Source organism: Manacus candei, unplaced genomic scaffold (assembly GCF_025592945.1).
Source record: "Manacus candei isolate 608988 ecotype Guabito, Panama unplaced genomic scaffold, ASM2559294v1 h1tg000029l, whole genome shotgun sequence".
In the NCBI taxonomy this organism is placed as follows: domain Eukaryota; kingdom Metazoa; phylum Chordata; class Aves; order Passeriformes; family Pipridae; genus Manacus; species Manacus candei.
In genome coordinates, this window is record NW_026138077.1 from 1,344,767 (window position 1) to 1,358,321 (window position 13,555).

Genomic DNA, 13,555 nt, shown 5'->3' on the forward strand with positions numbered 1-13,555 from the left:
GGAGGTGAATGTTTTGCCTGGATTCATTCAAGATTTCAAGTTTTCCAGGGCTTGGTTTGACTGGTGACTGCAGGTAACATTCACTAAATGCAAGGATGTAACAGCAGAACTGATGGAAACTGTGCCCCAGAGATAGGGAGAAAAACTTGAAAATGATCAGTAGGGTCAGCAAAACATAAATAAATTAATACATTTTAAAATAGACATAGCTCTGTGGCTTTTTAGGTACCAATCTTTGGGGCTGGAGGTAATATTTGCCTTGTATCAGCTACTGCATTGTGCCAGTGGCCCTGTAAGAGCTGTTCCTGCTGACCTGGCAGGCACAGGAAATCTAAATATTTAAAGTTTCAAAGGCTCCAGGTAACGCAGTGAGGCCTCTGAGGTTCTGCTTCAGGCTGTGGTGTTCCAGAATGCCCATCAGGGCTGTGTAACTGAGGTTTTGTTTGCTGTAACTTGTGCTTTTTGTTGCTTCACTCTCAAAGTCCACTTCCAGCAGCACCAGTAGGAGCTGTGGAGGGTGAGGTTGCGTCCATCGGACCTGCAGTGCCAAAGGGATTAGACACTGATTGGAATTCCACAATCACTGAGGTTGGAAAAGCCCTCCCAGCCCATGGAGTCCCCCCTGTGCCTGCCCCCCACCTTGTCCCCCAGCCCAGAGCACTGAGTGCCACGGCCAGTCCTTCCTTGGGCACCTCCAGGGGTGGGGACTCCACCACCTCTCTGGGCAGCCCCTGCCAAGGCCTGACCACCCTTTCCATGGAGAAATTCCTCCTGATGTCCAGCCTGATGAAGGTGCTGGGTCCAGTGCTAAGGAAAGAGTTGTCTCACCCCATGGAAAACTAATGGTTAAAAGTGAACAGAATAACTATCTTTGGCTATGGAGATATTGGGAATTCAGTGCTCCCTGAATTCTCCTATTGGGAATTCAGTCCTGGGAAAAAGGCACTGCAGCCCATCCCTTATCAGGGAGCTACTGCTTAAGGGAGAAAAGCTGACAGCAAATATTTATCCTGGGATCAATTCTGTTTAAAGTGCAATGTTTGTAGAAGGGCTTGGGCATGGGGAGGTCAGGCGTGGGATCAAGGCTGCATTTATATAAAGACAGGAACATGCACTGGAAATCCTTGCTTGGAAAGGGAAAAGACTGGAGAATTTTGAGAGACACATCATGAGGGTCCTAATTTTTCTCCTCACACTGTGGGTTTTCTCATGCTCTGGTAAGTTGGAGCCACGTCCTCTTCCTTAAGGTGGTTTTGGGGAGAAAATACAAGTCCACAACCAACTCCTGATGGAGCTGTGCTTCCCTCTCAGGGTTTCCAGCCTATGACTATGAACTCCCTGTCGTGGAAGAGGCTCTCAATGCTTCCATTGCACGGATCAATTCCCAGTCCTGGGGGAGGAACCTGTATGGTGTTGTCAGGAGCCACGTCACGGGAGTAAGTGCACAGACAACGGGGATCCTTTACCTGAAACTTGCTTTGATTCCACTCAGCTCTGGAAACCCAGATTTCATTGGAATTCACTGCTTGGAAGAGGGTGGGCTTGGGGCATTATCTGGAATCATGGCTTTAGGAACACAAAAATCCTTTGTATGTTGGTTTGTAATTAAAAATACTTCAGGAGTTCAGGTTTATTGCCCTTAGAACAGAAACCTTTGAAGGATGTCTTGTAGGATTTTGTTCAAAAGTGCTGGTTTTAAATACCCCCAGCTAACCACTTTGCTTTGGGCATCAAGCAACCTGGTTCATCTCAAGGTCTCAGCTGATTAAATGCCACCACACATTCTTTCTCCAATCTGTATTTGTCACCTGTCTAAACCACCAATTGTAGTTTAAATCTGCTGCAGTCTAAATGCAGGCTGGAAACCTCTATCTGTTTTAATTTGTGGTGCTAAGAATTGTATTGGATACCTAGAGTTAAGGAGTTTAAGCTTCTTAATTCAAAGTTAGCACATCCATGCTCCTGAACACCCTCAGAACTGTTTCTGTAGGTGGCATGTATCAAGTCTTCTGTGAGAATGAATGACAAAATGACTGCTGAATTTATATAGTCTGGAGAAAAAACAAATATTTGAAAGCAATGCTGATTTGTTGTTAGTTGGGGTTTTTTGGGGGGAGGGGAGGTTGCTTTTTTTTTAGTCTCTCATCTGAGCTAAAACATTGATTAGACTGTGAGAAGGAGAAAAAAAATAACAAAAAGCAGTCAAGCTCTCTAAATCTTTTGGTGGTGTGTGCATGCTGCCCATTGAGGCACCTGAGCTGACATGGAGTGCCTCTATAAGCTCCATTAAACCACTTGCTTGCACTCATGGGATTTACTTTCCAAGCCAGGTGTTTCCAATAGACCTCCCAGCAGTCGGGATATCCAAAACAGAGCTCTTGGCACCCTGGTTCTCACAAAAGAAGGGGTAACATGCAGGGGTAATGGGTAACATGCAGGGGTAATGCTGTGCTCATCTGCCTTTGACAGTTTAGGTCCCCACAACTCTGAGCAGTATCAGGATCCAGCAATAACTGGAAGACTCAAGTGGGGTGAGATTCAAGTGGGATTCAGCCCCAATGAGTGGTGTTTCAAGTGAAATCCCCATGGAAAACTGTCCTGTGTTGCCATTACCAATAAAACAAGCCTTTCTCACAGGCAGCAACCCGCTCTAAATTGGGCACTGATGCCTAATGCCCTCCTGTCATCTTCTGCTTGACAAAACAAGGCAAGGTTGCCGTGCAGTGGGCACAGAAGAGTGACAAGCACTAATTAAATGTTGTGTTGACCTTCCTTTTACCAGGTTGACATGTGGAACAGTGATGCCTACAGACTAGAGCTGCAGTTCAGCATCCGTGAGACCATGTGCTTGAAGGCTTCAGGGAGAGATCCCTTCACCTGTGACTTCAAAACTGGGCCTTATGTGGTAAGTGCCTCTGGTAGGAATGGGAGCCCTCCCCTCCCTGCAGGATGCTCTCAGGATGTGTTGGGAATGCTACTGGTGCTGAAAAATGAGGAATGACTGGCTTTCTGAAAGCCTAAACAGATACAACCCACAGCATGGAGGGGGTGTTAGGTGGGAAGGGTCAGTGCTGGGAAAGTCTTTTGCCTGGTCAGTGGGGAATACAGGGACTGCTGTGAGCTGAAAATAGGATTTGTGTCTTGGAGCAGCATGTAGGAAAAGTGTCAGTGTGTTCTGGGGCCAAATCCCAGAAGGAATGGCTTCTTTAAGATAAGATGGTGGAAGAGCTGATGTTTGACTTGCTTGAGCCTATCATGCATCTGGGCACCAGGTAAAGCTCTCTCTTCCCATGCAGTACAGATTCCCTCTCTCTGCTGATGGCTTTCAGCTCTTCAACTCTCAGCCTCAAATAAACAGGTTCTTGATGCAGTTCTTGCTCTGGTCTTGATTCTCAAATCACCAGCTTTGGTGGAAATATGTCACCTTTGAGTCTGGACTTCTTTGTGTACCGTTATTTTGGCCAAATCACAGCTCCCACTGAGAGTTTCTGAGGGCTTGTATCCTAACTGCTGGCACAGATCTCCCAAAGCACGTGGAGCAGCTCTTGAGTCCCTGTGCATCAGACTTCCACAGACATTATCTCTGCCTTTATGCTGCTCCAAGCTGAACTCTTCTCACCCCTTTTCCCTCTAGGAATGGCTGCCAAACTTACTTGTCCTTCCTGGGCACAGTCTTTAGGGAAGAGCAGGGATCTGGAAAGGCAGTCAGCAAGGTGCAAAGGCTTTCCTCTCAGCTTATGAGTAGTGTTACTCCCACAGGAGGCAGTTTACCCCATAAAGAGAGGAAAGGAGTCCCTCTGAGCATCTCTACTCGTGAGCTAAGCAGCTGGTGTGTGTGTGTAGAAGGCACCACACAGAACTGACAGTTATTGCTTGGTTTTCCTTAAAAACACAAGGGTTGGCTGCTACAGTGTTATCTCTGGATCCTAAACAGACACCATCCCTCTTTTCCTCTTGGGGCAATACAGTGTGAAAGATAGTGTGAGGGTGTGTTTTCCAAACTTGAGTGCAGGTTTTGCTGGAGCTTCTGTCAAATTGCAGAGGCAACTTCTTTAAACAAAGGTAATTTAACTTTCAGAGCTGGAGCTGCCATTGGCATAGCCCTGCACTGCCCCTGTTTGTTGTGCTTGGTGGTGCCAGGGCAGTGAAAAGGATGTGGAGGTTTTCTCCTACCTCGAGCAGGCTCAAGGCTTTGTACAGCCAACAAGTAGTTGTGGAGGAATAACCTTTGTGTAATCCTGTATAATCTTGCTTGAGTTTCTTTCTCTTGGAGTTTGTTTTCAAACTCCTTCTACAGGTTCCCACCCCCAAGGAAACTCTCATGTACTAGAGGTTTGCCCTCTGAGATTTGCTCTGTTCCATTCTGTTACAGCCAACTGCTTCCTGCAGGAGTGTTGTGGAAGTCTCTGGGGAGCAGATTTCCAGTGTCATCGTGCGGTGCCATCGTGGCACGTTCAGCTCTGAGTCGCTGAGCAGCGAGGAGGTAAGGAAAGGGAAAACTGCTTTTGGCTGCCTGGGGGAGAGAAAAGGCTTCTTATCCTCTTTCAAAGAGAAGGCAGGTGTCTGTGTGTGAACTGCAGTTCCAAAACTGGAGGTCTTGATCAGAAAACTGACTGTGGTTTGAAATCCAGCTGTGTCCCGTTACACTTCCCTTTCCATCAGCTGAGGGGTTTGACCCTGCTAATGTGTGAATCTCTGCAGCAGCCTGGCACACCCACCAGCTCCAACACTTCCTTCCTTGAGTATGTGCCTGGAGAACAGTGATTAGCATGTCTTGGACAGAAACAAATCCTGATGGCTCTGGCTCTGACACCAAACCCAGCTCTCAGCTGAGTGTGTCATCACAGCACAACTGAAGGACGTTTGCTCTGCTGAGATCTGTGTGTTCCCTTTCTGAGCTCTTGTTTGATTTTTAGGGTGTGATGAAATGCTGACCAAACCTGGGAATTCCTGCTGGCTGTTTTCAAATCATGCCAGCGTCCACTTTATCCATGAACTGACACCTGAACCTGGGTGCCTGCACTTTGAACACAGCTCTACACTGGGTGTTGTGCTTGAGGGAACAAAGTTTCTCAAGGAAGCAGGCAGAAAGCTTTTAATTTTGTAAAGTGTAAGAGACTAAATTAATAATTTGAATCATAGAATCACAGAGTGGTTTGGGTTAGAAGGGATCTGAAAGCTCATCCAGTCCCACCCCCTGCCATGGGCAGGGACATCTCCCATTATCCCAGGTTGCTCCAAGCCCCTCCAACCTGGCCTTGGACACTTCCAGGGATGGGGCAGCCACAGCTTCTCTGGGCAACCTGTGCCAGGGCCTCCCCACCCTCACAGCCAACAATTCCTTCCCAATATCCCATCTAACCCTGCCCTCAGGCAGTGGGAAGCCATTCTCCCTTGTCCTGGCACTACAAGCCCTTGTGAACATTACAAACCCTTGTGAAAAGTCCCTCTCCAGCTGCCTTGTAAACAAATAGGATTCTGTGTCACCTTCACTTGGCTTGAATTGCCAAATTAGTTTGTCATTTATTCTTTTTTTTCCTCAAAATCTCTATTCAGAGCTAGCTAGTGGGTGCACCACAGGAAGTCCTGATTTGCAGAGCAGAAAGGCTGCCTGTGAAACCCTGAAATGTGGAACACAGCATTGGATGTTCAGTCAGTCCTCTGTGGGTTGACATAACCATTGTTTAATAGGGCACTCAGCACAAACACTTGTTTTTACCAGCAGACATCTTCCTGCAAGTCTTCCTTAACCATCACTTAAAATTCAGTGCTGCTGCCACTAGTCCTGCTGGGGAATGTATTTCCTGCAATGTTAATAAGGAATAAATGCCAAAGGGAATTATTGCACTTGAAAAGGAAAGAGTTTCCCTCTGCAGAGGGCTGCAGCAAGTGCACTGTAGCTCTTGATCCAAGGCTGTAACTCAGCTCAAGGGACCTCAGCCTGGCTGAGATGGTGTCAGTGCAGCTGTGGTGGTATTTGGGGAGAAAGAATTGTGACTGACTGAGGCTGGGATCACAGGATCTCCTGAGATGGAGGGAACCCACAAAGATCACCAAGTCCCACTCCTGGCCCTGCATGGGACACCCCAACAATCCCACCCTGTCCCTGAGGGCGTTGTCCAAACATTTCTGGAGCTCTGGCAGCCTTGGGGCTGTGCCCACTGCCCTGGGGAGCCTGTTCAGTGCCCAACCACCTCTGGGGGAAGAACCTTTTCCTGAGATCCAGCCTGAATCTCTCCTGGCACAGCTCCAGCCATCCCCTCAGGTCCTGTCAGTGGTCACAGAGAGCAGAGACTGGAGCTGCCCTGCTGGTGGAAGCTCAGACCCCGATGAGGGCTGAGCTCAGTCTCCTCCAGGCTGAACAAGTCAAGTGATCATGACCAGTGGGATCTCGTTACTTGGTTAGAGACCAACAAAACAAGGCTTTTAAAAAGACAACTTTGGATAAATGTGTCCAGGGGGTTCCCCCTGTGGCTGCAACAGAGAAGGAGCTCTGCAGGCTCTGCTCTCCTGGCTGCATCTGCACTGGAGGGAGGTGAGGTAAGGTTTGAGGCACGAAGGATTTGGATCTGAGAGCCTCCCTGCAACCACGAACTTCCTTAGCAACGCCCCCACTTCGCAGGACTATCAGCAATACTTGTTCTCAGCAATATTAATGATGAGGTTTGGAATTACTTTAGTGATCACCCAGTGCCTGAGGAAAGGGAGAGGTGGACCTGTTGACAGATGAGCTTTTCAAAGAAATGTCTTTAATTTACAGATGATGTATGTGCCGAAAATGACCCCCAGCCAGGGAGGCAGCGCTCGCAGGGAAGGTAAGACAGCCCTGCCATGATGGACTGCCTTGGCCTGTGTTTGCCTTTTGTAGCATCTCAAGGTCATCTGTCTGAGGGAGAAGACAATGTGGAAGATCAGCAGTTTGCTTAGGTCGTGGGCAGCTGGTTTTTCCTTTGTTGAGGATACAGGGAGGGCATTCTGCTGCCAAGCGGGGCCACGCTGAGGTTTATCATTGTCTGGATAGCCAGATCTGTGCTCTCATAACCAGGACCTGTGTGCTGGTTTATACATTGTCTGGATTGCCAGATCTGTGCTCTCATAACCAGGACTTGTGTGCTGGTTTATACATTGTCTGGATTGCCAGATTTGTGCTCTCATAACCAGGACCTGTGTGCAGCCTCCAGGGTGCCCCGATGTCGTGCTGATGCTGAATATTATTTATTTTGGAATCCCAGAATGGTTTGGGTTGGAAGGGATCTTAAAGCCCATCTCATTCCACCTTCTGCCATGGGGCAGGGACACCTTCCACTAGCCCAGGTTTCTCCAAGCCCTGTCCAACCTGGCCTTGGACACTTTCTTGGGCAGCCACAGCTGTGAGCAACAATGAACACGTTGGAAAGCATCTAATGCTCATGTATCTCACCATGTTCCTTTTTAGAGGATGTCTTTGCTCCTGAAGCCTTGCGTTCGGGGGGAAGAGGTGGCAGCCATGGGGATTGGCACAGACTCAGCTCCAACAAGATGGAATAATCTGGTTTGGGTGAGTACAATTCCAAGTGGAGCATTTATACACCCTAGGCCTGCAGTTTTTGGGGCAGGGTGGGGAAGTGACTGCTCAGGAGGAAGGAGCTCTTGTTCCTTCACTGCTCAGAAGACATCCCAGCTACAGATCTCATGGCCATCACTCCCTTTTGAGTTCCATATATGTATCTGGCCATCCCATATGCTCCCACGAGTGTGCTGGGGTCAGTAGTGTGAACAGGGTGCAAGAAAATCAATCTGCTGAGTGTGAGTTTGACACAGGGTTCAAGACTTTTTGCCTGCATTTGCCTCACTCCAAGGACATTGAGGGGCTGGAGCACATCCAGGGAAGGGAATGGAGCTGGGAAAAGGGGCTGGAGCAGCAGGAGCAGCTGAGGGAGCTGGGGGGGCTCAGCCTGGAGAAAAGGAGGTCGGGGGGACCTTCTGGCTCTGCAACCCCCTGACAGGAGGGGGGAGCCGGGGGGGGTCGGGCTCTGCTCCCAGGGAACAAGGGACAGGAGGAGAGGGAACGGCCTCCAGCTGTGCCAGGGGAGGTTTATATGGGATGTTAGGGGAAATAAAATTCACCAAAAGGGTTGTAAAGCTTTGGAACAGACTGCCCAGGGCAGTCACCATCCTGGAAGGGTTCAAAAAACCTGTGGATGTGGCACCTGAGGACATGGTTTAGTGGTGAACAAGGTAGTGATGCTGGGCCTTGATGATCTTTTCCAACCTTAGCAATTCTTCTATGACTCTGTGTCTCTTTATTGGCAGACACATGTTTCTGCCTGATGTTTCATGGATTCTTTGGACCTTATCCCAAAAAACCTTGACACATGGCTTATGAAACAAGAACTGACTGTGGTGTAATGGATCTGGGAGAACCACAGTGCTGTTTGCCCAGGAAAAGCATTTGTTGCAGATAATCTGTGAAGGAGATGTTTGGAGCCCAATTAATGGGAATGATAATGAAAGACACCCATGATTTATTGGAGCTGGCAAGGCCTATCCTACACAATCCACCTTTGTTGACCTGCTTCTAAGGCTCTGTGTGGGAGCAGCTCTAATTGCTGCTGCTGTCTTACCTGCCATTTTAGGGATTTAATCTAAAGGGGAATGCTTTGAAAGAGTTTTGGCAGCACAGAATGAGCTCGTTCTTTGGCATGTTAAACAGGTTTAAAGCAGTTGGGGAAGGAAGGTAGTGCTATGTCTTTGTGATTAAAAAGGCTTCAAGCACTAGCTGGGGTAGAAATCATTAGCAGGTGTCTGTCCCTGGAGAGGGCCAGAACTGAGCTCAGCTCAAGCCTCCTGCACTGGAGCCAGTTTTAAACAGAATTTAACACCGGTGAGTCACCACAACCTAACACATGTTACTCATAAGCATATCTGTAGTAAACCTCCCTGTGCTGAAGGAGACAAACCCCCTGCTCTCCTGGAAACAAGATATGAAAGGAAAACCCAGGCACTCCGCTCTGTTTGTAAAAATGATTTCATTAAATCCATGTGCTATTTTAGTTTATCCATGAGCCACTAAAGCCAAGAGGCTGTTTTAATCACTTCCTGTCTTCTATAGGAATCCTAATTTTCCTTTGCATTTGGGAAGTGCCAGGTACCTTTAATCCTTTGGCTCTCAAGAAGAGCTATGCCCGTTAAGCTTTAACACAAATGCTTTGTGTTCCTGTATCTAATGTCTAAGAAATCTCCAAGCCAAAAGCAATCTGTAAAATCTTCTTGAAAGAGAAAGTGGGAAAAAATGGGGAGAAATGTATGGTTCTTGAAATCCTGAGCAGCTCAAAATTTAATACTTTCTGCTTGCTCTTGAAGATGGGTTGCAAGTGTCATTTGGGGAGCTGTGTTTCATCCCAGTGTCCTCCTGGATTTTGGACATCTCAGAGGCAGATACCCCATGAGATTGGGAGAGAATATCAAAACCCCTCTAAGCTCCCTGTTTCTCTTTTTTTTTATCAATTTGACTTTTTAGCTGTAAAGTGTGGAGAAAGGTCTTCTTGATTTGAGTTGTTTCCAGAATGAGAGGGTTTCACCCCTGGGTTTAATTTGGAGCCACACAGCCCCAAATGATTTCATGTGCTTGAGGCCAGGACAAGTTATTCCTGCCTGCTTTCCCCGGGTTTTGGCACCTGTGTGATCCTGGCTGGAATTATTACAAGCCATACTGTGATGGCAGTGTTTGGTGGGGCATGGGAAACCAGAGTTTTGAAATGGCAGCAGCTCAGCTGGCTTAGCTTAGCTGAGAATATTTTGGGGGAGGCTGGGGAAATAGCAATTTAATAATAGAAGACTTTCATCTCTTTCTCAAAGAGCCTGGTGCTGACAGGCAAAGCTAGACAAGTTCAGGTGAGAAATGACATGTGATTCCTTTTTTTTTTACCCAACAGGATGGATAACTGGCTGCTGCAAAAATTACTCAGGCAAGCGGCTGACAGAGTTTTTCATGCTGGATTTTAGGTTTTCTGAACCAGATCTTCTCATCTTTTTGGCTAGAGGAGTTATTTCAGGGGAATTCTGTGCCTGGAACTCTGTGCAAGAAGCTGGGCTAAATGATCTCACTGGTGCTTTGTAGCTTCTTTTGTTTATTAGAGTGTGCTAAATATTCAAGGGTGGGGGGAAATCAGTGCCATTGTTACATAAAGAACTTTTTTAAGTCTGCAGTTGTTAGACCCACCGGTCTGCTGGGGCTTGCAGGAGTTAGAAACTGCATATGAAAAATCCATCAATGATTAATGAGCTTATTTCAGTGACAGGTCCTAATCAGATTTTCTGGATTTATTTCCCAGCGTATCTCCAGAACTGGAGAGATCTAAAATTCCCACTGCATGCTGTGGGCCAGCCTTTCCAACAAAAGGCACGTGAGGGAGTGACAGGGGGAGGGAAAGCTGCTCCTCAGTACAAGAGCTGATCACCTGTGGACAACCTGCAACAAGGGTTGAGGTCATCAGTGAGCTTGGCTGGGGGTGTTCAGAGCCTGTGGGAGCACCAAAGGGCGTGTTAGTGATGCTGCTGAGCTCCTGGGGTATGTGCTTGGAAAAGATGCTCTCTGGCATACAAATAATGTGAGAGGCTTTTTGAGTCTGCGCAGGACCAGGAATTTGGGGTTCTCTTAAGCTGGAACCTGCTTAACGATGTTTGTGGCTCTGAATTGCAAAGAGGAGCCTAAAAATAGCTCAAACTCGTCAAACACCTCGAAGCCCAGGAAGCAAATGTGTCCCAGTGCTCTGCTGTTCCAAAACCACCTGCCTAAGGAAGTTTTTCTGTGCAGGGGGAAGCCTGACCTGTGGCTTTTATCTGGAATCTCACCAGCAGTGCTTCGTGGCCTTGAACAGGAAAATGAAGCAGCAAGTTGCCTTTGCAATATGCATGTATATGGTGAATGCTGATATTCTCTTACTCTAATCACACAAGGAAAGCATTTTTTAGCAGAAAATCAAATCCCTCCAGCATCAAGGCTGTGATTTCCTCCTCGAGTTTTCTGTATTTTCCTTACAATTACTCTCTCTTACCTGGCACACCTTGCTGCTGGCAGGAATATGGTGGTTATTAGCAGCTGATTAACAGCCTTGCAGATGCCAGAAGACTGGCACCCTTGAATATTAGGGTTTGGTTGTGGGGTTTTTTCCAATGGAAGAGTAACTGGCAGCATTGGGCCTCTTTCCATACCAAGAAATCCAGGATCTGACCTTCAGAGTGAAATGGATGCTTGTTTATCTGTCTTCTATTGATATAATACCAGAGCAGGGTGCAAAACCCTCCTGGGGCATGGGAAAATGAGCTTTAATCCCCAGTGTCCTCATTAAGGAGCGGCTTGATTTTAGTTGCGCTTTCATATCCCCATGTCTCTGGGTTTTTTTCCTCTCTCATTCACCCACCCACCTTCTACAGTTCTCAAAAAGCAGCTTATTGCTTTCTGGGGAAAGATAAAAAAAAAAATAAAGTGAAGCACCAGAGGGAAGGAAAATCCCTGGCGAGTGGGATCTGTTGCAGAGCGTGTGAGCTCCGTGTCGGAGCTTCGGGAGCTTTGGGAGTGAGAGCTTGGGGAATGACAGGCTGCTGTTTCATCCCTCCTGCCACAGAGCCTGTCTGTGATGGCTGAGCCCTTGGTGGCACCTGGCAGCTGTGATATGCTGTGGCAGGGAGGACAGCAAGCTTTCATCTGCTCACAGGGAAAGGACTGGGATTGAAACGGAGCCAGGCAGGACCTTTCCTGGCAGAGGTCAGAGCTGTTCTGGCAGAGAAGGGAATTGCTGTGACAATCTCCTGTTGCTACTCTGAGCAGCAGCAATTTTTGTCTTGCCCTTTGTCCACCTCTTCTTGATCTGTTTTGAAGGATTAGACCCACAGCTGCGTGGAGGAAATTGTCCCTGCGTCTGGAGGATGCAGAGCTTGGATGATCCCTTAGGCTTCACAAACCCCTTAATCAAATTCCTGGAGAAAACCAACGGGACTTCCCTCACTGGAGGAGCAGAAAGGGCTCTCGGCTGCCCTCAAACTGCTGCTCAGGGTTGGATTTTGGAAGCACTAGAAACGAGCTTGTCAAAGGATCAGGCAGGTGGGGAAGGACCCCTCAAAGCAAGGCCAGGTTCCTGAGGCTGCGTGGCTCAGGTGTGGATACACTGGGATGTGGATCCTCTTTGGGCTCTAGAGAGCAGTACTCTTGGGGGAAGGTTTTTTTCCTTAAACTGAGCTGGAATTTCCCATATTCCCACTGGTTCCTGTGTCTTCTCCTGTCACTTGGTCCCCAGTGGTGAGTGTAGTGGCTGGTCCTGGTCCTTAGGCCTGCACCCCCTTCCCCAGGGCTGGGTAGGACCCAGGTGCTCTCAGAGGGTCACTCTATTTCATCACTTCCACATGTGTGGACATTCCTTTCTGACCCAAATCTATCCCTCAAATTTTACCAAGAAAATTGTCTTACTGAAAAATTTCAGGTTGCCATGGTGACCAACTTGCTGAAGACACAGTGTAGGCTACAGAATGCTGGAGAAACAGTCACATGTTCCCTCTGAAAAACACATCTTCAATTTCTTCTGCATATTGAAGCTTTTAATTCAGATCCATCTCAGAGCAGACCCTACATCAGCTCCAAGCCTCAACCATCTCTGCTTTTGAGCCTTGACAATACGTGTTGATTTGTGTACTTATTTCACTGCCATTAATTTTTCTAACAATCTGCTTCTTTTTTTCTCTCTCTTCTTTTACTCTAATTAGCCATTGCCATGACATTTGTGCACATATGTTTTGCATATGCAGGTTTCTTTCTGCAGATTCCACATGGTGGGACTCTGACATTAAGCAAGTTAATAAGCAACTTGGTGAAGCTGAATACCCTTTTTCCAAGGCTATGGGTGTTTGGTTGGTTCTGTGAAGTATGAGACATTCTCAGCTCTGCTATTTCTCCTTTCTCACTGTTTTTCAAATTAGATTGGAGAATGCGAAGAATCAAGATTAAAAGATCCAACATGGGAAGAAAGAATCTGATGCTTTGTCCTTTTTTTTTTCTTTTTTGTGAAAAACTATTCTACAATGAAAAGAAGTCTTTTCCCAAACTCAGTTTCTGCTGTGATGGCAATTGGATGAGCTTATGAGATGCCAAATACACACTTGTCCATCGAGAGCCCCTTCTGATGTGTGGGATCTCCCTGGGAGGACTCTCAGACACCGAGTGAAACCTTGTGGAGGATATTTGTACCATCCCATAATGATGCTATTAAAAGCTCGTTATTCCACCTGCTTGTTCTGTTGCTCTCTGGTTGGCTGTAATTTTCTGTAATGGTCTCAGCTAATTATTGATTATTCAAACCAATAAACTCACTCAATTCCATTTTCTCCGGGGTGCAGCAGCTGTGGAAAAGGTGTCTTGCTACAAAACCAAAGGCTTGAGTTGTAGCCCACCAGCAATCTGTCTTTAATGGGTACTTGGCTGCTAATGTGGGGAGCTGAGGGACACTGATGATGGTGATTGCCAGGTACTAGTGGCTTTTGGAAGGAGGCCAGGTTAGAACAGACCTCTGGTATATTCCTCTCC

At 47.3% G+C, this 13,555-nt stretch overlaps 1 protein-coding gene across 5 annotated transcripts; it reads left to right on the forward strand.

Moving 5' to 3' along the window:
- The first annotated feature begins 1,065 nt into the window (after positions 1 to 1,065).
- SPP2 (secreted phosphoprotein 2) lies at positions 1,066 to 13,351 on the forward strand. Of its 5 annotated transcripts, none has more exons than XM_051791055.1 (8): positions 1,066 to 1,217; positions 1,312 to 1,436; positions 2,783 to 2,905; positions 4,373 to 4,483; positions 6,761 to 6,815; positions 7,436 to 7,537; positions 9,915 to 9,947; positions 12,952 to 13,351. In XM_051791055.1, the coding sequence occupies exons 1-6, from the start codon at positions 1,169 to 1,171 to the stop codon at positions 7,525 to 7,527; spliced, it is 555 nt and encodes a 184-aa protein (XP_051647015.1). In that variant the 5' UTR covers positions 1,066 to 1,168; the 3' UTR covers positions 7,528 to 7,537; positions 9,915 to 9,947; positions 12,952 to 13,351. The 5 variants fall into 5 exon arrangements, with proteins under 5 accessions (XP_051647015.1, XP_051647017.1, XP_051647014.1 ...); XM_051791057.1 differs by having other exon boundaries at positions 12,781 to 13,048; XM_051791054.1 differs by lacking the exon at positions 9,915 to 9,947.
- The last annotated feature ends 204 nt before the right edge of the window (positions 13,352 to 13,555 follow it).